The sequence below is a fragment of the Colius striatus genome, chromosome 21 (genome assembly GCF_028858725.1).
Source record: "Colius striatus isolate bColStr4 chromosome 21, bColStr4.1.hap1, whole genome shotgun sequence".
Lineage (NCBI taxonomy): Eukaryota > Metazoa > Chordata > Aves > Coliiformes > Coliidae > Colius > Colius striatus.
Window position 1 is genome coordinate 2713822 of NC_084779.1, and position 21900 is coordinate 2735721.

The window sequence follows — 21900 nt, forward strand, 5'->3', positions numbered from 1 at the left end:
GGGCAGCCTGGCACAGGGGCTCACACCCCTCTCAGGGAAACAGTTCTGCCTGAGCTCCAACCTCAACCTCCCCTGGGGCAACTTGAGGCTGTTTCCTCTCGTCCTGTCATTCATTGCTGGGGAGCAGAGCCCGACTCTCTCAAAGCTGTACTGTCTCTGTGGTGCTTGGGCATCCTTAATGCTGCTCTGTCCCATCCCACTCCTCTCCTGCCTCTGCACTCTGTGTTTCTCCTGCAGCTCCCTCAGCAGGAGGAGCATCACTTGGTGCTGGGCTTCATTCCTCTGGTGACTCCTCAAAGACAAGCTAAGGAAGGACAGGCATCCTCCAGCACGCTGTGGCTCTCTCGCTCTGCAGAATTTATCCCAGCTCAGTCACATTTTAGCCAAAACCTGAAGAGAGGGGACATTCCCACACCCAAGGAAGCTGTGACAAGCCTGGCACACAGCACACAGCACCGCTCCAGCTCACTCCTGACCTTTCATCTCCAGCCCTCGGCGGCTTTTCGTCCTCTCACCCCTCCCCTTTCCCCGCTCTGCCACATCTCCCTTCCATTGCTTCTCTTTGGAAAGGCCCAGACAACCTGTCTCTTTGCCATCTCTGTGCTGAGGGGGGAGATGTGGCTGCCTCCTTTGGCTCTGCCTTTTTGCAGTAACAACCCTGTAGGAGAAAAGGGCAGTTTCACAACAGACCTTGGCCTTTGCCGCTGCATTTGCCGTCTCCAGACCCGCTGTGTCTCAGGGCACAGGAGCCCTTTGCTCAGGAGCCCTTTGAGCATAACACAGAATGTTGCATTTGGGTTCCTTTCAACAACTTGACAACTGTTTTCCAGAGGACTTCAGGAGGGTGGATGCCCTGCCACAAACCAGCCTGAGCTCCATCCTTTTCTGTTACAAGGCTTTACAGACGACGGCAATGAAACCGCGTGTCTCTGCCATCGCCTCTGTTGGGATGTGGTGTCTGGCAGTTTGTCATCAGAGGTCACCCACTGGGCAAAACTTCTTCCCTCAACGTTGCTGTTTCTGGCTGAGGATGAAATAATGGAGGGCTGAAATGGAAATGTTGTGCAGAATACAACCCTCAGCCCTGTGGCTCCTGGCTGGAAAAGCTGCTGGGTTGGTTTCACACACAGAACAATATTGTGGTGATCATTCCACCTGCTCTTTGCTGTGGGTCTAAACCATAGAATCACAGCATGGTAGGGTTGGAAGGGACCTTTAGAGATCATCCAGTCCAACCCTCCTGACAAAGCAGCTCAACCCATTGCTTATTCCAGCCCCCTGCCCTCACCCTGCCCAGCCCAGCACTGACCCACAGCCTCAGCACCTCAGCTCCACGCCTTTGGGATCCCTCCAGGGCTGGGCACTGCCCCAGCTCCCTGGGCAGCCTGGCACAGGGCTGACACCCCTCTCAGGGAAACAGTTCTGCCTCAGCTCCAGCCTCAACCTCCCCTGGGGCAGCTGCAGCCCATTGCCCCTTGTCCTGTCATTCATGTCTGGGGAGCAGAGCCCGACCCCCAGCTCCCTGCAGCCTCCTGGCAGGGAGTGTCAGAGAGTGCTGCTGGCTGCCCTCAGCCTCCTCTTCTCCAGGCTCAACACCCCCATTCCCTCAGCCCCTGCCCAGCCCCTTGTGCTCCAGCCCCTTCCCCAGCTCTGTGCCCGGCTCTGGCCACGCTGCAGCCCCTCAGTGTCCCTGTGGCAGTGAGTGAGGGGCCCAGCACTGACACAGCCCTGGAGCTGCAGCCTGCCCAGGGCCCAGCACAGGGGACAATCCCTGCCCTGCTCCTGCTGCCACCCCACTGCTGAGCCCAGCCAGGCTGCCCTTGGCCTTCTTGCCCCCCTGGGCACGCTGCTGGCTGCTGTTCAGCCCCTGCCAATCCCCAGTCCCAGGCCCTTTTCTGCAGGACAGTTGCATTTCTCTGCACTCTGGCTGTTGGCAGTTCCCCTGTTATTTATATGCTTCCATTTAAATTTGCCTTCTCTTCACCCCATTCTTTTTCTCTCACTCTCCATAAGGCCCTGCTCCTTTATAACAACCCTTCCAAGGAGGCCCAACGTGTTTGCAGTCCCACAGGAGACACCTTTGCAAACTTCACTGTTTCCAAAGTCAAGTCCACTTTCAAACCCCAGCCAGCCAACACACAGGCACAGCTGGGTAAGCTCTGCAGTGTCTAACCCAGGCTCACCTGTCTCATCTAAGCTTTACCTGCCTGCTCCTGGCTCTGTCACTATAAGCAGGGTTCAAATGAGTTATTGGATAAAACATCCCAATTTTCCTGCCCAGATGCTTCAAAAAGTGCCTCATCCCTTTAATTTGTCCCCATGGATACCATTCCAAAGTTTCACTCATTTAAAGGAGTGCAATACCCTTCAACTCTTCAATTCAACCCACCAGTTGCTTCCTAATTTAGCTGAAGGCTCTAAAACCCAAGGCCTCAGACATGGCAAAGGCAATGCAAATACTTCTCCCACCCCTCTCTCCTCTCTGCAGCCACTCAGGCCTCCCTGAGAGATTAAATCCTTGCCTGAAGCTTTCCTGGGGCTTTGCTGCCTTCCTGGGGCTGGCAGCACAGGATGATGCTCAGCTGACCCACTCCATCCTCTTACCTTGTTCCTCTCCTCTCTGTCTTGTCCCTGCTTTTGGCACCAGGCACTGAGGTTTTAACATGCATGAACCTTTCACTTAGCAATAGATGAGCTCAGAAAGGCTGGAGGAAGGAGCTGAGGGGGAGAGGGAACTGCTGGTTCCTCCGTTAGCTCCCCCCAGGCAGGACCCTGCAACAAGCTAAACGGGTTGGGCGAGGGCTGTTCTCCCAGTGTCACGTTTCAGCACAAGGCACCAGGGCCAGGTACCCTCACAAAGCATAAAAGGATGGAAAAGCTTCATCTTGATTGAACTCTGCACAGGGAAACCTTTCCCAGTGGGGTGGGGAGGGCAGTGGGCTGCTTGGATGGTGGCTGGAGAGCAGTAAAGGTGCTGGTTCTCGCTGAGAAGAGGGAAGGGGATGGGGGGAGAGGTCTGAGGTCTCCGAAAAATGTCTCTTCACCTCACAGATAAAGGCCTGGGGGATCTGGAGCTGAGAGGTGCTGAGGGGCTCAGCCCCTGCAGCTGCCACCCTTCCTCCTGAAGGACCAGACTGCAGAGCATTTGGGGTGAGGAGGAAAGGCAAGGAAGAGCAGAGGGGGGCTGTTGTCAGGGCCAGGCTGCAGTCACAGATATCCACGGGGGGGTCTCTGGCTGTCACAGAGGTCAGACAAGCCCACTGTTGGGAGCAGTTCCTCCATCCCTGCTGAGCTGGGGAACATGAAATAGGTGATAATGAGCAGTCCCTGAGCAGGAGGGCCTGGTCTCCTTTGGAAAGTGCTACTCAGGACCATTTATCATTCAGACAAAGAGGGGGGAAAAGGGTTAAAGGCTGCCTGGCCTCCCCAGCCAGCAGAGGCTCTGGTTATCTGCAGCATGGCTGCAGGGCTACACGGTGCCTGTACATGTTTGGGGATCAAGAGTTAAGTGTTTAAATGATAAGTGATATCTTAAAAACATAAGTTTAGCCATGAATCTTTGCTGACAATACTATACTATTAGTTAATAGGCAGAATTAACTCACTGGCCTGGGGCCAGGCTGCCAGCAGCCAGAGCCAGAACAGCTGAAGCTGCTTTTCACTTGGGCTTTGCTTGTACAGGATTTGCTGCTGCAGAGACACTCTGATTGCTGTAAAAGTATGCTTGTGTTTTCCTCCTCATCCTCCTCTTCTTCCTCCCACCCTGCCCCTGGAAGCCCCTGGAGCCCGAGGGATTTGGCCAGGAGCTGAAAAGCTTTTCCTTTCGCACACAAAGGTGCTGATGTCCCATCAGCCCAGCCAGCTGCCTGCCTGAGCTGCTGCTGAGGGGCTGCACAGGCTCATTTCATACAATCACAGCATGCTGGGGGTTGGAAGGGACCTGCAGAGCTCATCCAGTCCACCCCCATGCAGAAGCAGCTCCCACCTTGATCAGGGGGCACAGGAACGTGTCCAGGTGGGGTTGGAAACCTCCTGAGAAGGAGCCTCCACACCCTCCCTGGGCAGCCTGGGCCAGGGCTCCCTCACCTCAGCACCAAAGGACTTTCTCCTCCTGTGCCAGTGGAACTTGTTGTGTTCCAGCTTCATCCCATCACCCCTTGTCCTGTTGCTGGATACAACAGAAAAAAAGTGCTGCCCCAACCTCCTGACACCCACCAGTGAGATATTTGTCACTATTAATGAGCTCCTCCCTCAGTCTCCTCTTCCCCAGACTGAACAGCCCCAGGTCCCACAGCCTTTCCTCAGAAGGAAGATGCTCCAGTGCCCTGAGCATCTTGGTGGCCCTGCACTGGCCTCTCTCCAGCAGTTCCCTCTTCTGGCCAGCACAAAGGCACTCTCTCCTCATCCCCCAATCCAAATACTCCCCCCCCTCAATTGGGGCATTCAGCTTGATCAAGCAGCTCTATGGGAAGGAGCTTCCCTGGACCCCAAGAACAAGAAGCCTCCCCTGGATCTGTGGGTGATGTTCCCTCTCTCTCCTGGCCCCAGGATGGCTGCCCCGAGCCTCGAGACTGCACAGGGCAGCTCCATGTCAGCACTGCACAGACGCTGCTCCTGTCACACTCCTCTTTGTGCCTCCCTTACCTCCTGGCCATCACCCACTGCACCTCTTTAACCTTGCAGAGAGCCAGAGGAAGCCACCTCCTCCTCCTCCTCTGTGTGTGATGAGCCAAGGGCTTCGTGTGCAAATGAAACCTGTTCTTCCTGCACCAGGAACTGACCATGCTGCATCCAAGGCGTCACCAACAAACCCCTTCTAATGTCCCCTAGGTGTCACCTCTCCTGGCTCTGTCTGCCTGGGAGCCATCCTCATACCACTGAAAGGGGATGCTGTCTCCTTTTTGTCACCCACGTGCCGTTGATTTTCCCAGACGAGGCTTTTTGCTCTTTGCAGCAGGGTTTGAGGGTCCCAGCAGCACGGTGGGACCACCCAGGGTTAGATGTGGGCAGCAAATCCCGGTATAAGCAACACACCTCGGGCTCCCCAGGTGGGAGCAGCTGCCCCGTGCTGCTCAGCTCCGTGGGACATCGTGCTGCGGTCACTTGTCACCAGATGGCAGCAAGGAGAGCATCGGCTCACTCTGGCTGAGGGCAGCGGTGAGGATGTGCAGGGCTGCCTGGGCTACCGCCAGCCTCCCACCCAGGCCACTGATGCTGGTGCAGGAGGAGAGGAAGGTGCAGCAAAGGACAAGAGGTCTGGAGTCACTCAGCATGGCGTGGTGCTTTGTGGCACTTCCAGTTCTGCTCGGAGCTGGTGACCAGAGAAGCTTTGTGGGCTTCAGGGCAGAAGGTGGAGGCTGGTGGTACCCCCAACATTGACAACAGCAGGTTTGTGAGGGCTTGTGGGGCCTTGGCATGGATGCCAAAGGGATGCAAGAGTCACAGAAAGCCCTCCCTGGGAGCAGAGTGAAGGTGTGAGGTGGAACCAGGGCTCACAGCCCACGACTGACTCTGAAGAGCACCTTCAAGGGATACACAGGACTCCAAGAAGCACGTAAGATCCTCAGAGCCACTGAGGCAGTCAGACACAACGTCTGTGTAGTCACTCCAAGGTCCCACCTCCACCAGCAACAGCCTAAGGGGATGCTCAAAGGAATCTGAAGAGAGAAGGTGGCCAGTGACTCCCTGGGACAAAATTCCCACTGTGTGTTGCAGCACAGCCCTGGAGAGGGGCAAGGAAACACTGAGGACCCTGGCAAAGACAGGATAGGACCCAGGAAAGGACAGGGCAGGAGCCTGGCAAGGACAGGGCAGGACCCTGGCGAGGACAGGGCAGGAGCCTGGCAAGGACAGGACAGGACCCTGACAAGGACAGGACCCTGACAAGGACAGGGCAGGAGCCTGGCAAGGACAGGACAAGATCCTGGCAAGGACAGGGCAGGAGCCTGGCAAGGACAGGACAGGGCAGGAACCTGGCAAACACCCAGGGCTGCTGCCTGCTGTCAGATGCCAGGCTCTCTCTTTGGGGGACTGGGTAAGACCCTGCCTGGTGCATTGGAGGACACAAACCCAGCCCCAGGAGGACTGAAAGGATGGTTTGAGGAGGTTGGCAGTGCTGAGTGCTCTCTAACATCTGGCAGGCAATGCCCTGGAGCAGTGGGGAGTGAGGGGACCATCACACAGCCTGGGAAATGGGGGGCTGGGGCAGTGCTGGATGGTGGGTTACTGCAGGGCTGCTTGGGCTCCTTGCCCTGCTGTGGAGCACATCTGGAGGCAGGAGCAGCATCTGGAGGCTGCTCCACTGAATGTGGGGTAGGAGCAGTGACAGCAGCTCCCAAAGGGGGTGAGAGCCTGCAGTTGGCCACACGCAGCTGGGGAAGCCCATTTGGCTCACGTTTATGGCCAACAGCATCAAGGAGCCTTGATGTCCTCCAAACACACCTGTGGTTGGCAAGAAATGAGTCACTTGTGACAGGTCAAGGCAGGGAACACACAATGTTCGAGTTGCTGGTGCAGCAGAGGGCCCAGGACGAGCACAGTGAGCCAAAACTCCCTTCAGTGCCTTAGAGACCCGAGGGGCAGGGATCCATCCTGCTAGTCCAGTGGCTCCTCAGCTCCTGACCTGTGAGCCATGGCTTGATGTGCAGGGTGTGACCTTCCCTGAGAAGGTTCTCCAGGACACACATGTGCTTTCTGCAGAAGACATTCGACCTCCCCTCCCAGCCAGGACACACAGGGGCTCAGCCACGGTTGCTGAGCTGGGTGGATGCTGCCAGGCTGGACAGGGTGAGGAGGCACCAGGGTGGTGGCTGAGGCGACCTCCTGGAGCTAAAAGTCCCGGTAACAGTTGCACATGTCCTAAGGAGGGAGGTTCAGGGGAGGTTGAGGCTGGAGCTGAGGCAGAACCGTTTCCCTGAGAGGGGTGTGAGCCCCTGTGCCAGGCTGCCCAGGGAGCTGGGGCAGTGCCCAGCCCTGGAGGGATCCCAAAGGATGGAGCTGAGGTGCTGAGGCTGTGGGTCAGTGCTGGGCAGGGTGAGAGCAGGGCTGGCACTGCAGCAGCTCCAGGGGCTTTACAACCCAAACGATTCTACAGGTCTACAAAGGCAGAGTTTGGCTCATGAGGTGCCCACAGGGCAGGTTTGGCTCCCAGGCCCGTGGGGAAGCCAGGGCTGTGATGGGGACGTGAGGCTGAGCCGGCGCCTCCTGGGACTCTCCTGCTCAGCCCTGTCTGGCCCGAGCGGGGCTTGTCCCCGAGTGCCCCTCAGGCACAGGAGGGACCCCAGCCCCGGGGCTCTGCGGGGGCTGCGCGGAGGCCGCGGCTGCCCGGTGCCAGCCGCAGCAGGCCACGGACTTCGGCAGCTCCCGGGGCCGTTTTTGTCCAGCGGGAGCCGTCCGTTCCCCGCCGGGGCTCGCTGCTCCCGGGCCGTGCTGCGGCGGGGGCCGGGCGGGCGCAGCCCCGGGCCGGGCGGGATGCCGGGACGCCGGCCCACGGGGCCCGACGGGCCGCAGCGGGGCTGCGGGAGCGCCGCCGGGGCGGAGGCGGGGGCACCCCTCCGCCGGGACACGTCCCCGAGCACCGTGTCCCCGGCGGCCGCGGCGCCGGCGGCCGGCCCCGGCCGGGCAGATTTGGGCCGAAATCGCGGCTTTCTCTGCATGATCGACAGCTCCGGGACAAACCATCGGCGGGCGGGGGGGGGGAGCCGCCGCCCGCCCGCCGCCCGCCGCGCCCCGCCGCGCCCCGGCCCCCGCCGCCCCCGCCGCCGCCCCCCGGCCCCCGCGGCCCCGCCGCCCCCCGCCCCCGCCAGGCCCAGCGGCGCCCCGGGGCGGGGCGGGCGGGCGGCGCGGGGCCCCCCCCCCCGCGCGGCGGCGGCGGTGGCTCGGCCCGGCCGCGGCGGCGGGGCCGGCGGAGCGCTCCGTGCCCGCGGCCGTGCCCGCGCCGGCGGCCCCAGCGAGGGGCTCGGTCTGCGCTCGCCGCTCGCCGCCGCCTCCGCCTCCATGGAGCGCCGGCCGCGCCGCCTCTGATGCCCGGCCCGGCGCGCACCATGGGGCCGCTGTGGCTCTGCTGCCTGCCCCTCGCCCTCCTGCCCCTGCTCGCCGCCGTGGAAGGTAAGGGGAGGGGGGGGCGGGGGCCCTTCTGGGGCCGGGTGACTCTCCCACACGCATCTCTTCGGGGGTTTCTGCCCTGGTTTTTTTCGGGGGGTGGGGTGGCACTTTGTCCCCCTCCCGTCCCCGCCGCAGCCCCTCCGCGGGCTGGAGGGGAGGCGAAGTTTCGGGGAAGTGCTGCCCGAGCTGGAGGTGCTGCCGCCGGAGCGCGGCGCCGGGGGCTTGGGGGGGCCCCTCCGTGTGTCGTCGTCCCGTCCTCCCCCCCCCGCAACCCCCGCCCTCGCCGTCCCCACACCCCTCCTGCCCGCCGCCTTGCCCTTCTCCCCGCCATCCCCCCCCGCCCAAGCTGGGCATCCCTCGGCGGCGCCCCCGCAGCGGGTCCCCGGGTGCGGGTCGGGTACCGCGGCACCTCTGTGCCGGGGATGCCCGGGCTGCGCCTCGGCGTGCCCGCCGCTGCAGGCGGGGAGAGAGGCTTCGGGGCGAACCTCAGCAAGGCCTTGCCGGCATCCTGGAGCTCATGGCCGGCTCCCCGTTGTCGGCGTGGCTTTCCCGGCGTCCCCGGGAGGAGCTGGGCTCCCCGCCGAGTTTTCCCCCCACCCCCCGGTGCTCAGACAAAGCAGAGCCGGGCGGCAGGTGGGCAAGCTCCCGCGGCTGGGGTGCTGGGGCGGGAGCCCGCTGCTGGGGTCCAGCCAAGGGAAGACTCTCGCCTTCCCCCTCCCAAGCCCATCGCAGCCATCCCCGGCCGCCCCCAGCCCAAGCGCCGCACGGGGAGCGCCGGGGAGCCGGGCTGGGGCCAGAGCAAGGTGTCGGGCCAAAGGAGCGGCTCATCCCGCGGTCCACGGGCGTCTGCCCGCGCTGGGGAGGCCGCGTCCGACGTGCTTGAGGGTCGTGGGGGCTCGGCTCGGACACCCCCCTTCCCCAGCGTGGCTGTGCAGGGCGTGGAGGTGCCGGGCGGTGGGAGCTGCGCGGCCGGTGTTTGTCTGGAACATGGGATGAGGCACCATTTATTAAGTTGGGAGTTTTGGGAGATGACTCATGGGTTGGCCAGCTATACATCGTGATATTTACAATATGGGAGCTTGGCATAAATAGGACTATTTACGTTGCAGTGGAGAGCGCTAGCCAGCTACGCTGTTCACATGAGCCCAGTGTGGTTTTAATTAGGCTGGGGGGAGGTTTGGGGTGCTGAGAGCGTTTGTGGGAGCACACGTGTCCGTGTGGGACGTCTGGCCTCGTTGGCTCTCGGTGCTGACACTCAGAAGGGCCCCAGCGGGCTTGGCCATGCAGAGCCGCCGCTGCCTACCATAGGGGAAGGAGCCAGGAGCCCTGTATATGGGACCAGGAGCCACCTCCACCCCACCCTGCCCTTCCTGCAGCCCAGAGGAGCTGCCAGGCTCTGCTGGGGGCTTGGTGACCGGCTCCCTGGGCTCTTTCACGCTTGCTCAAAGACGTGGGTGACCTTCCCACCATCATGGCAGGACCGAACAACAGCGGGGACCGAATCTGTGAGCGCTTGGGCTCATCCCGAGGGATGGGGATTATCCATGTGGGGACGAGGGGGTGGCCAGTGCTGGGTGTGCTCCTCCATGCCTGGGGAGGTGCTCAGCACAGGCCTTGCACAGGGCTTCCAGTGACCGTCCCCAGCTGGAGCTACATGTTGGTTTGGGTTCGCTGGCGTTGTGCCTGTTGCCTCCTGCCTTATGGTGTGTGTGTGTTGTGGGGTTGTGATGGTGGGTGACAGTGCTGGCATGAGCAAGCCACTACCATGCCCCAGCCTTTCCCTCCTTACAAAGGCTCTGGAGATGTGGCAAGGTTGGAAGCGTGCAGGGCGCAGCTCCCTGGGCACGCCTCTGCTGCATCCTCCCCGTGCTGAGCTGCCTCTTCCCGGGGCTCCCTGGGCTGCTTGGACACGGTGTCCATCTGCATCTCCGTGCTCTCTGGGCCCTGGCAGCACCAGCAGGCTGAGCCCTCCACGGCTCCTGACCAAAGAGGCTGTACCTGGGCCCCATCACATCACCCTGGGCACGGGCCACCTCTGTGGTACCAGTTCCCCCAGCGCCACCGACTCCAACAGATGCCCGAAGCCAAAACGGGGGCAAAAAAGGCTCATTCAAGGGGAAAAAAACCCCCACCTTCTGGGTATTTACCCTGGGATCCAGCCTCTCGAGTCCTGATCCAGCTCTGCTGTGAAGGTTTTCCTCAGTGCTGGTAATTTCACTTGTCTCCTCCGTGCCTCAGTTTTCCTAATTACAAGGCGTAAAACAATCCAAGCGCCTCTCCCGAGGGAGCCGCGAGCTTTCGGTAATGAACATGACAAAGTGCTTTGGGATCCCTGGTTGAAAGTGCAGCCTCAGTCAGTGCAAGCCCTGTGTGTGGGGTGTTTATTTATCTCCCTGCTTTAGATTTCTCCTTGACTCTATATATTCACTTGCATTTAACAAACCTTAATTAGAAACAAAGCCGATAGGGAAGGAAACATAAACAGGGAGCGTGCATGGAAATTGGATAGTTGATTACTCACTGGCCAGCAGAATGCCTTGTGTCTGGGGCTTGGGAGGAAAGGGCTGTTTGGTTCAAACCAGCTCTGTTAGAAAGGGAAATGTGGAAGGGGGGGAAAAAAAAAAGAAGGTAAAACATAAATCAATATGGAAAACAGGGAGGTGGATGACAAGGTACATAAAGCAGAGGTTAAGGGCTGCCTTAAGGTACCGTGTCTGCAGCTGAGAAAGTTCAGGCTTATCAAAGGAAAGTTTTTAGTGTGGTTTTGGTGGGTTTTGTTTTAACCCCTAAATAAAAAAAACCCCAACCCAAACCCCACCCAAAAGCTCACAACCCCAAAGCAGCAAGTGAAGAACAAAGGAGTCCTGGAAGGGTCTGGATCCCACCCGGGTTGGTAACGGTGCCGCTCTCACTGACGGCTCCTCTTTGTGTTGCTGCAGGACTCCCAGGGCTTCCCAGGGATTTTTGGGGGCAGCTGGGAAGGGCACTTAGGTATTTTAATATCAACAGCTCAGCTAAGTTGTGTGTGAGGGAAGGGGGGGGATAACCCCCCTCCCCGAGCCTGAAGGCTCTCTTCACCCCGTCAGAGTTAACTTCTCATAAAGCTTGCGGCGCTGGCAAGTTTCCCGAGGGCTGGAGGAGAGGCAGCTGCCTGCCAGAGAATGGGGAGGGAGAAATGAGGTGGCCCAAGTACCTGAGAGAGGGTGCAGAGGGTGCAGGCGGCCCCAGGGCTGGCAGCAGGCTGTGATGGGCGAGGGATAATCAGTTGGTGGGACTTGTTGAGCGTCCTCGTGTGCCACACGGTCAGCATCCTGAGCCTGGCCTTGGGCTGGGAGAGGATGCTGGTGTGGGAGGGCTCTGTCCTCTGCTGGGGTGGGAATGGCCAGGGAAAGCTCTATCCTGGAGTGGGAATGCCCAGGGAAAGCTCTTCTGGGGTGGGAATGCCCAAGGAGGGTTCTATCCTCTGCTGGGGTGGGCATGCCCAAGGAAAGCTCTATCTTGGGGTGGGAATGCCCAAGGAGGGCTCTGTTCTGGGATGGGCATGCCCAAGGAGGGCTCTGTCCTCTGCTGGGGTGGGAATGCCCAAGGAGGGCTCTGTCCTCTGCTGGGGTGGGCATGCCCAAGGAAGGCTCTGTTCTGGGGTGGAAATGCCCAAGGAGGGCTCTGTCCTCTGCTGGGGTGGGAATGCCCAAGGAAGGCTCTGTTCTGGGGTGGGCATGCCCAAGGAGGGCTCTGTTCTGGGGTGGGCATGCCCAAGGAGGGCTCTGTCCTCTGCTGGGGTGGGTATGCCCAAGGAAGGCTCTGTTCTGGGGTGGGAATGCCCAAGGAGGGTTCTGTCCTCTGCTGGGGTGGGCATGCCCAAGGAAAGCTCTATCTTGGGGTGGGAATGCCCAAGGAAAGCTCTGTTCTGGGGTGGGAATGCCCAAGGAAGGCTCTGTCCTCTGCTGGGGTGGGCATGCCCAAGGAAAGCTCTATCTTGGGGTGGGAATGCCCAAGGAAAGCTCTGTTCTGGGGTGGGAATGCCCAAGGAAGGCTCTGTCCTCTGCTGGGGTGGGCATGCCCAAGGAAGGCTCTGTTCTGGGGTGGGAATGCCCAAGGAGGGCTCTGTCCTCTGCTGGGGTGGGAATGCCCAAGGAGGGCTCTGTCCTCTGCTGGGGTGGGAATGCCCAAGGAAAGCTCTGTTCTGGGGTGGAAATGCCCAAGGAGGGCTCTGTCCTCTGCTGGGGTGGGTATGCCCAAGGAAGGCTCTGTTCTGGGGTGGGCATGCCCAAGGAGGGCTCTGTTCTGGGGTGGGAATGCCCAAGGAGGGCTCTGTCCTCTGCTGGGGTGGGTATGCCCAAGGAAGGCTCTGTTCTGGGGTGGGCATGCCCAAGGAGGGCTCTGTCCTCTGCTGGGGTGGGTATGCCCAAGGAAGGCTCTGTTCTGGGGTGGGCATGCCCAAGGAGGGCTCTGTTCTGGGGTGGGAATGCCCAAGGAGGGCTCTGTCCTCTGTTGGGGTGGGCATGCCCAAGGAGGGCTCTGTTCTGGGGTGGGAATGCCCAAGGAGGGCTCTGTCCTCTGCTGGGGTGGGAATACCCAAGGAAAGCTCTGTTCTGGGGTGGGAATGCCCAAGGAGGGCTCTGTCCTCTGCTGGGGTGGGCATGCCCAAGGCACATGGTGGCTGAGGTGCTGGACATAGCCCTGTGCCCATCCCCTGAGCAAGCTGCAGGCAGCACCCTTGTGTCTGAGCACAGATGTGTGTAGCACACACCATGTACACTCTGCATTCATTGTGTAGATGTACCCAACATACACTGTGATGTATCTTAGGTGTGCCCTGACATATTCTGGCGTTAAGATACGGTCACTCCTCTGGCACATGTGGCTATGCCCCGCTGCTGAGCACCTCCAGAGCCTCCTCCATGCCCAGGGGCAGTGTGGGGGGATGCCAGCAAACACAGTGGTCTCAGTGGAGGAAGATTTTACCCATGTCTTTGGTGTTATGTGGCACAGCAGGGCTCTTGCTTTGACCTTGGTGCTCCAGGGAGGTGGTGTGTGCTAAGTTTTGACAAGTGGGACTGAGGTGCAGAGCAGAGGCTGTGGGTTTGGGTTGGCCCTGAGCTGCCCTGTTGCTGCCTCCCTTCCCCAGCCCTGGGTTAGTTTGTGATGAGGTGCATTCCCTGCACCCACCTGCCCTTTGTGTTACCTGCTGGGAGAAATCTTTTTGGAGACCAAATACATTGGTGCCTGACTCAAATGTCTGTGTAGCTGCCGTTGCCACTCTGCTCCTCTGCTGTTCCTGGGCTGGAGCAGCACTTACCCCCAGTCCCTGCTGTATTTCCAGCTTCTCTGGGTGATAAAGAGCCAAGGGAGCAGGTGCTTAGGGGGAGATGCCAAGGGGCTGTAGGGCACCAATGTCCCCCAGCTCCTTGGGACACCCTCCAGAGGAGTCTGGGGGTGTGAAGGGGATGTGCCAGTGCTTTGGGGGGGTTCTGGGGCTGTCCCCCAAGGATGGGAGCAGCGGTCTCCTTTGTATCCAGGCTGAGGATGTGCCTGCACTAGTCAGTGACCATTTGTGTACACATACCTGAGCTGGCTGTAAAGAGGGGTGGGCACCAGCAAAACCTGCCTGAGGAGCTGGGTAAATACAGGCTGCTGAGATACCTCCTGAGGCCCCTGAGTGTTTGCATGTGAGCTGTGACAAATGAGCCTGAGCCCACCACTCCTGTTCCAACACGTGCCTGCTCCCAGGAGCCCGACCCAGCTGAGATGGGTCAGCCCTGGAGTGGGTGAGGGATTCCCAAAGCCCTTTTCCTCCTCCCCCACTCCATGGGCTCCCATCCTGGCTCACAGTCCCTGCCCAGGCTGGTGCCTGCTTTCCAGAGACGCTGGAGAGAAGCACAGCAGAGGGTTGGGTGGTTTGGGGATGGGGAGAGCAGGGGGATCCTCTGGGGGGGCAAAAGTTCAGCGTTAGATAAGAGGGGAAGGGCCAGAGGGAGGGACGGGCGGCGTCCCAGAGGGGGTTTGAGGAGGGGGCTCTGGCCTGGCTGGTGCTGAGGGCTGCAGGGGGCACAGGGGATGCTGGAGGTGGGCAGGGGGCTGAGGTGCCCCAGGGGGACATCAATGGCATATCAATATGATTTGCTATCAATACCAGCAGCGTTGCTGGGTGGCTGGCACGCTGTGTCAGGGTGCAGGCACAGAGGGGGCACAGAGGCAAAGGAGTGAGTGAGGAGTTTGCCTGCCTGTGCACCCCTCTGCATCTCCATGCTCAGAGGTGAAAGGAGCAGCGTTCTCAGCTCCCCCTCCAACCCAACCTGCAGCACCAAGGCCTTAAGAGAGATGAGATGGGCCCTGAGAGCAGAAAAAGCAGCTCTGGTTGTAGGTGGTCGGTGCCTCTGTGAATGGGACACAGGGCTGTTGCTCAGAAGCTGCAGGTTTTGTACCTGTGGATCATTCACAGCCCATGAGAGGAGCATCTCATGGCATCATGTGCAGCACAGTGGGTGCAAGAAGGTGCTGGTGGGCTCCAAAAGCTGCTGAAGCTTGGTGAGCCCACCTAATAAATGACCTTTTCTTTAGAGGCAGGCCCGTGGCATCTGTTGAATGGCCAGCACTTCGACATAACACACAGTAATATGTTGTAAGTAAGGCAGAATGAAGGAGCTTAGGCAAAGGGAGCAGCCAAAATAGTGGTGCAGGAATGGAGAGGAAGGCCCTGGATGAATGCAGCTGGCTGTTAAATGTGGGAGGGCTTTTTGAACCAAATCTGCATCAAATGGCAAATTGAGGGAGGTCACCAGAGGTAAAAAGCTGCTCTTCAGAAGGTGGAAGTGGTATCTAAAAGGGGAAAATAGAGGAATGAATCAGGAGCTGTGGTGTGGTGAATGTAAAACCATATATGGCAGGCTGAAGGAAGAACTTGTGGGAAGAAAGGAATGATTCCCCTAAGTTCCCCCTCAACAAATGAGAATGAGGAGGTTCAACCTGACCAGGATGGAGCAGTTGGGGAGACAGGGAACAGGGTGCAAGGGAGGGTGTGGAGGCTCCTGCCTTGGAGGACTTCAAGACCCACCTGGACACGTTCCTGTGTGACCTGATCTAGGTGGGAGCTGCTTCTGCAGGGGGTTGGACTGGATGAGCTCTAAAGGTCCCTTCTAACCCCTACCATGCTGTGACTCTGTGACCTCAGTGTCCCCACAGATGGCTGTGGCCAAGGAGACTGTGCCAAGGAGCTTTCCTTCCCAGGCCTGCCGTGAAGGGATGGCAGGAGAGCTTGGGTGTTAAACTGTGTTGGTAACATGAATATTTAGGCAGGATGGGACGAGCATCCTTTATGAAGAGCTGCCTGGGTGATCCAGGAGACTCCAGAGCAGTAATTTTAGAGGAAGGGCTGTCTTATGGATTAAAATCTGCTTAAAAGAGGGAGAAACAAAGAGTCAGTTTTCCCACTGGCCGGGGGGGTCAGCGTGAGGCTCGTGGTTGTCAATGCACCAGAAAGAGGGTGGGAACTGCGAGGAGAGAGAGTTTGCAGGGTGCACAGAGTGATTCAGCATGAGCAAAACAACAGTTGTCTTGAAAATATTGCAAAAACAAAGCAAAAACCAGAAAAGGCTTCTCATGACACTGGATAACCAGGGCTGTGGAGTGGCAGAGTAAATGTAGTCGGTGATGAATGAAAAGGGATTCACATGGAAGAAGGAGAAATTACCCTAAACCCATGCATACACAGTGGCAGCCTTTAAATTACTGATTAGCATTTTAAGAAAGAGATCTTAAAGTCATTGTGGATGGCTCTTTGAAAGCACCAACTCAGAACTGGGAAAGGCTGGGAAAGGAGGGCAAAGATGCTTGTACAGGAGAGGTACAGGGTGGATGGGGAGGGGGGTTTCAGGGGAAGATGTGGCTTGGGAAGGGGTGTTGGGCCGTGGGAGGGGTGAGGAAAAGGGTTGGAGAAGGGGTGATGGGGTGTTATTTGATGCTTCTTCACTGGCTCTGGAGTTCTCAAGCATCGGGTTTAGAAGCAGGAGCGATGGGGGGTGGAGGCAGGAGTGTGTTGGGCAGTCTGCAGCCCACCCCTGCCCATCCTGGGGGCATCAGGACACCCTTGATGCTGGACTGTAGACCTGGCTGCTTTCAGCCCCTTGGCACGCTGCAGGGGCTGGGACTGAAACCAGGAATCCCCTTGGCTCGGCCTCCCAGGCTGACGCTGCCTTCGAGGCCAGTCCCAAAGGGAATGGCATCTCCCCCCAGAGCCCAGGGCTCCATGCTCTGCCCCCTGTGCCCCCCAGCTTGGCTTTCCAGACTGGCTGCAGCCTCTGAGCCAAAGCACTGGGAGGTCTGTGTCGCTCTGGGTGCTCAGTGCCTCGGCTGTGCTGGTGGGCCCTGGGTTGGAGACACCTTCCAGCCCTGGGCAGCCTCCTGGTTTTTGGCTGGGCAAGGGGGAAGCCCCTGGAAAGTTGCCATTGCCCAGCTTGGCACTGGGAGGGGCGAGAGCATCTGGCTGGAGCTGGGGGAGGAGAGGAGCTGCCCTCAAGCCCTGGGTCTGTCCTGAGCAGGGAGATGAAGGTTGTGTTTAGGGGAGGTACTTGGGTCGGTTAGGGGGGTGATGAGGGTGGTTAGGGGTTGTTGGGGGTGGTGAGGGTGGTTAGAGGGGTGGTTAGGGGGTGGTTAAGGGGGGTATTGGGGGTAGTTAGGGGGTGATGAGGGTGGTTAGGGTGGTGTTGGGGGTGGTTGGGAGGTGCTGAGGGTGGCTGGGGAGTGGTGAGGGTGGTTAGGGCGGTGGTGGGGGTGGTTGGGTGGTGATGAGGGTGGCTGGGGGGTGGTAAATGTGGTTGAGGGGGTGGTGAGGGTGGCTGGGGGCTGGTGAGGGTAGCTGGGTATGGTGAGGGTGGTTAGGGGGCTGTTGGGGGTGGTTGGGAGGTGGTGAGGGTGGTTGAGGGGTGATGAAGGTGGCTGGGGGCTGGTGAGGGTAGCTAGAGGGTGGTAAATGTGGTTGGGGGATGGTGAGGGTGGTTAGGGGGGTGGTGAGGCTGTTTGGGGGGTGGTGAGAGTAGCTGGGGGGTGGTAAATGTGGTTGGGGGTGGTGAGGGTGGTTGGGGGGTGGTGAGAGTAGCTGGGGGGTGGTAAATGTGGTTGGGGGTGGTGAGGCTGGTTGAGGGGGGTGAGAGTAGCTGGGGGGTGGTAAATGTGGTTGGGGGTGGTGAGGCTGGTTGAGGGGGGTGAGAGTAGCTGGGGGGTGGTAAATGTGGTTGGGGGGTTGGTGAGGCTGGTTGGGGGGGTGAGGGTGGCCGAGCGTGTGAACATCCCCATGGTGGAGGGGACACGGCCTGAGCCGCCCCAGCTCGTGCTCAAAAGGCCAGACAAAGGGAACAATGGGCTCTGTGGGCCGGCTCCTGGGCAGCCTGCTGCTGCCTGCCGAGCCCCCAGCACGGGAGGAGAGGAGGGGGAGGCAGCCAGGCTGGCTCTGAAGGGCTCTGTTCCCCTCTGCTCACACCCAGGCTTTGGGGGCCATGGGGGCGGCTGCTCTGCAGCGGGTCGAAGGACAAACTGTGTCCCAAACTGTGTCCCAGGTGGTTGTTATTGCTCAAGTGCTTGTGCCCACCTGAGCCAGGCTTATTTAGCTTCCCTCTGCCTAGCAGCAGGTTGAGAGGAGTCCTGCTCCATGGGAAGTGTCAGCCCAGTTCCCGAGGTGTGTCCCCAGAGTGTGTGTGGCCCTGCTGGAGCTTGCTGAGCTCTGGCTGCGCATCCCGGCCGTGGCTTGCACCGCTCCTCCTGTCTCTGCTGCTGGGAGGCAGAGGAAGGGGAGAGTCAGGGAGAGTGAGGAGAGGCAGAGGCCAGTCCCTCTGGAAGCCCTCTCCAGCCCTGTGAGCCTCAGCAACCTCAGCAGGGGGATGCAGGAGGGAGGAGGCGTGTGTGTGGGTGTCGTAGGAGCCTGTGGATGGGAAGCACCACATGCACCTGGCTGTAGCTCTGCACTCCTGTCCCAGAGTCTCCTGGGCTAGGGAGGACTGACCTGAGCACTCTGTCCTGGGACAGGAGATGGGAGCCCTTGGGTGCTTGTCAGCCTCCAGAGCAGATTTTGCTTGTCTGAGCCTCCCGGGAGCCTCATGAACCCAAATGCTTTGGCTGAGGTTGCCTGCTGAGACTAGAGGGTTGGGCATGTTGTGTCTGAGGACAGACTGGGCAGGAACAGGCTGTTCGGATGCCTCCAGGTGTGTGGTTGCACTCAAGACACTGCTGTGTGTGTCCTACCAGGACCTGCATCTGCTTGCATCCACTGTTTTTCCACTCCCTCCAGGCACAGGCCACTGGCTCCTGTGTCTCTGTTCTCCCTGGGTATGGGCAAGGTGCTGCCTCTGGCAGTTTGGCTTCAAGCTTTTCTCCCATGAGATACATCTCCTCCTTGCAGACTCAACTTGTTGCATGGCCAGTGTTTGAGCTGTGGGGTGGGAGGGACAAAGTGAGCAGGAGAAAGGTGTGAGCTGGGGGCAGCCTGGATGGAGCAAAACAAGGTCTGTGGGCTGGCTGGAGCACTGTGTGGGTTACATCACTGTGTGGGGTTCCTGGAGCACTGTGTGGGGATCCCAGGGCACTGTATGGGGTCTGGAGCACTGTATGGGGTGGTTGGAGCACTGCAGGGTTGGAGCACTGTATGGGGTGGCTGGAGCATTGTGTGGAGGTCCCAGAGCACTATATGGGATCTGGAGCACTGTATGGGGTTCCTGGAGCACTGCAGGGTTGGAGCACTCTCTGGTCTGTCTGGAGCACTGTATGGGGTCTGGAGCACAGGATGAGGGTCCTGGAGCACTGTATAGGGTGGCTGGAGCACTGTATGGGGTTCTTGGAGCACTGCAGGACTGGAGTACTATATGGTCTGGCTGGAGCACTGTATGGGTTGGCTGGAGCACTGTATGGGGTGGCTGGAGCACTATATGGGGTGGCTGGAGCACTGTATGGGGTTCTTGGAGCACTGCAGGACTGGAGCACTATATGGTCTGGCTGGAGCACTGTATGGGGTGGCTGGAGCACTGTATGGGGTCTGGAGCACAGGATAGGGATCTTGGAGCACTGTATGGGGTGGCTGGAGCACTGTGTGTGCTGGAGCACTGTATGGAGTTTGGAGGACAGGGGTCCTGGAGCACTGTATGGGATCTGGAGCACTGTATGGGGTCTGGAGCACTGTATGGGGTCTGGAGCACTGTATGAGGTGGCTAGAGCACTGTATGGGGTCTGGAGCACAGGATGGGAGTCCTGGAGCATTGTGTGTGCTGGGGCACTGTATGAAGTCTGGAGAACAGGACAGGGGTCCTGGAGCACTGTATGGGGTGGCTGGAGCACTGTATGGAGTCTGGAGCACAGGATGGGAGTCCTGGAGCACTGTGTGTGCTGGAGCACTATATGGGGGTCTCAGAGCACACTGCCTATGGGGAGGGAGACTGGCCAGGCTGTGAGGGTCAGTTGCCATGCATAGCATCCCAGCTTTGGAGAGCATCTCCTGTGGGGGATCCCAGCACCCCCAGGCCATGGGGCTGGGCACTGGTCCTGTGTGCTGGTCCCCAGCCCTGTGCACTCCCTGTTGAGAGGGCACCTGCCTCTTAAATGCAGCAGGAGCGTGGCTTTCTCACTGCTCTGCCATGGCAATGGGAACAGCTCTGGGAGGGAAGGCAAGGCAGTGATGCTGGGTTTCATTTCCCTTGGGGAGTGGTCAGTGCCTGGACGTGGGAAATGGCCAGTGACAGGATATTAGTTGCCTATTGCTGGAGTGTGCTGGGGAGGGGGATGATGTCTGGCCCTCTGAGCTTGCTCCTGCCTGGTGTGAGGCACAGTGAGGGATGGATTGAGGCAGGCAGGTCAGAGCAACCACATCAGGGACAGCTTCCAGCCAAGCTGGGCAAAGGCATTCCCTGGGCAGAGCCTGGAGCCACCCTGTCCATGCTGGCACTGGGACACAGCCCCACTCCTTTTACCCACCTTGCAGAGGGATGGGCTGAGTCACAAGGACCACCCTGGAGGCTTGGAGATGAGCAGTACAGGAGTGTGCAGGATGCTGTGTCTGTGCACAGCAGACACACAGCAGAGCAGTGGGGTGCTGGCATGGGCTTGGGGAGCTGCTCTGCAGGGGAAGGGGTCTGACAGCCCCTGAGATTTGCCCTCATTCATCTGCTCCATCTTGGTAGAACCTCAGAGAGAGGCCTCAGACAGATGCAGAGCAGTTGGGAGCAGGGTCAGCATGGGAAAGGTGCTAATTAGGATGTTGGCAGCATTAGTAGGGGTTGGTGTCTGGCTGGTGGGAGGTGTTGAGCAGGCAGCAAGCTCTGTGTCCTGCTCAGTGTAACTCTCCAGCAGCTTGTGAGGCTGTGGGGGGAGGGAGATCAGACCCCCTGGGTGGGATGGAGTCCTGGGGTAGGTGGGTGCTGCTGGGTCCTGCTATGGCAGCTGGGTGAATGCCAGGGATGTGGCTCTGTTGTGTGGGGAGGGGGGGAATCCACCCTAAGGGGCACTGGCAGGGGCTGCCCAGATGGGCTGTGGAGACTCCTGCTCTGGAGACACTCAAACCCAGCTGGATGGGTTCCTGTGTGCCCTGCTCTAGGTGGTGCTGCTCTGGCAGGGGGGTTGCACTGGATGAGCTTTCCAGGTCCCTTCCAACCCCTGAGATGCTGTGACAGTGTGATCACCCAGTGATGAGGAGATGCTCTCTTTGGGCTGCTGCACGATACACCTGATTTTCTCTTCCTTTTTGGCTCTTCACCTATTTCCAAGGCTGCAGGCAGAATGGAGAGCAGAGAAGTTGCTGATGCTGCTGCTTTTTTTTCCACTTGGTCTGATGTCAAAACTCTTGTGCCTTCACATTGAATCTCTGCCATGAGATTTTGCTGTGACTGACACCTGTTCTGGCTGGAGAGCGACAGCTTCTGATAAACACAGATCCTCTGGAAACGCTCAGTTCTGCTGGCAGCTGCTCCCATTTGGCGTCTGCTCTCTGTTCCTGGGTTTGGCCAGACCTTGCATCACTCTGAGAGGTGCTGGTGCTCCTCCTTGGGCCTGGGGAAGCCTCCTGAGCTGTGCTGCTTCACGGGGAGCCACGGGCCAGGCAGGAGATGCAGACGTGTGTGTGAGGCTTTGCTGGGAGGCACATCCAGGCTGGTCCCTCTGGGACAGGCAGTGAGACTTAGCAGAATGGTTGGGGTTGGAAGGGCCCTGCTCCAGCTAAAGCAGGTTCCCCTGGCTCAGGGGGCACAGGAACATGTCCAGGTGGGGTTGGAAACCTCTTGAGAAGGAGCCTCCACACCCTCCCTGGGCAGCCTGGGCCAGGGCTCCCTCACCTCTGCACCAAAGGACTTTCTCCTCCTGTGCCAGTGGAACTTGTTGTGTTCCAGCTTGTGCCCATCACCCCTTGTCCTGGCACTTGAGACCAGAGAAAAAAGTGTCCCTCCATCCTCCTGACAAACACCTTTTCACTCAGGGGTGTGCATGAGAGGGACAACGGGCACGTGCCAAAGGCTGAGCAGAGCAGCTCTTCTCCAGCCTTTGCTTTCATCCCTTGACACTGCAGAAGCCCATCCTTGGGTCTGAGAGGCCTGTGCAGCCCCTCCAGGCTGCTTTGCTGCTCCCACTTTCCATATTTCCATGTTTTCCATGGGTTGGATTTGAGGCTGGACACTAAGGGATGTGCTGGGGCCGCTGCCAGGGGCTGTGGGAGGTTTGGGATGGGTGTGTTTGGGCACCAGGAGAGCTCATGTCCCAGTGGCATTGCACAGGAGGGGTTGCCCACGTGGCTGTGTGCTGGGGGAAGCAGAGCAGGTCACCCTCAAAGAG

The 21900-nt window shown here is 59.4% G+C and overlaps 1 protein-coding gene across 2 annotated transcripts in view; it reads left to right on the plus strand.

Annotated features, from left to right (window-relative positions):
- The first annotated feature begins 8021 nt into the window (after positions 1-8021).
- EPHB2 (EPH receptor B2) overlaps positions 8022-21900 on the plus strand; it is a 145251-nt gene continuing 131372 nt past the window's right edge. Inside the window, exon 1 of one of the 2 annotated variants that reach the window (XM_062012749.1) lies at positions 8022-8106. In XM_062012749.1, the coding sequence (XP_061868733.1) occupies positions 8022-8106 (85 nt within the window). The remainder of the gene's footprint in view (positions 8107-21900) is intronic. The other variant, XM_062012751.1, reaches the window with a different exon arrangement.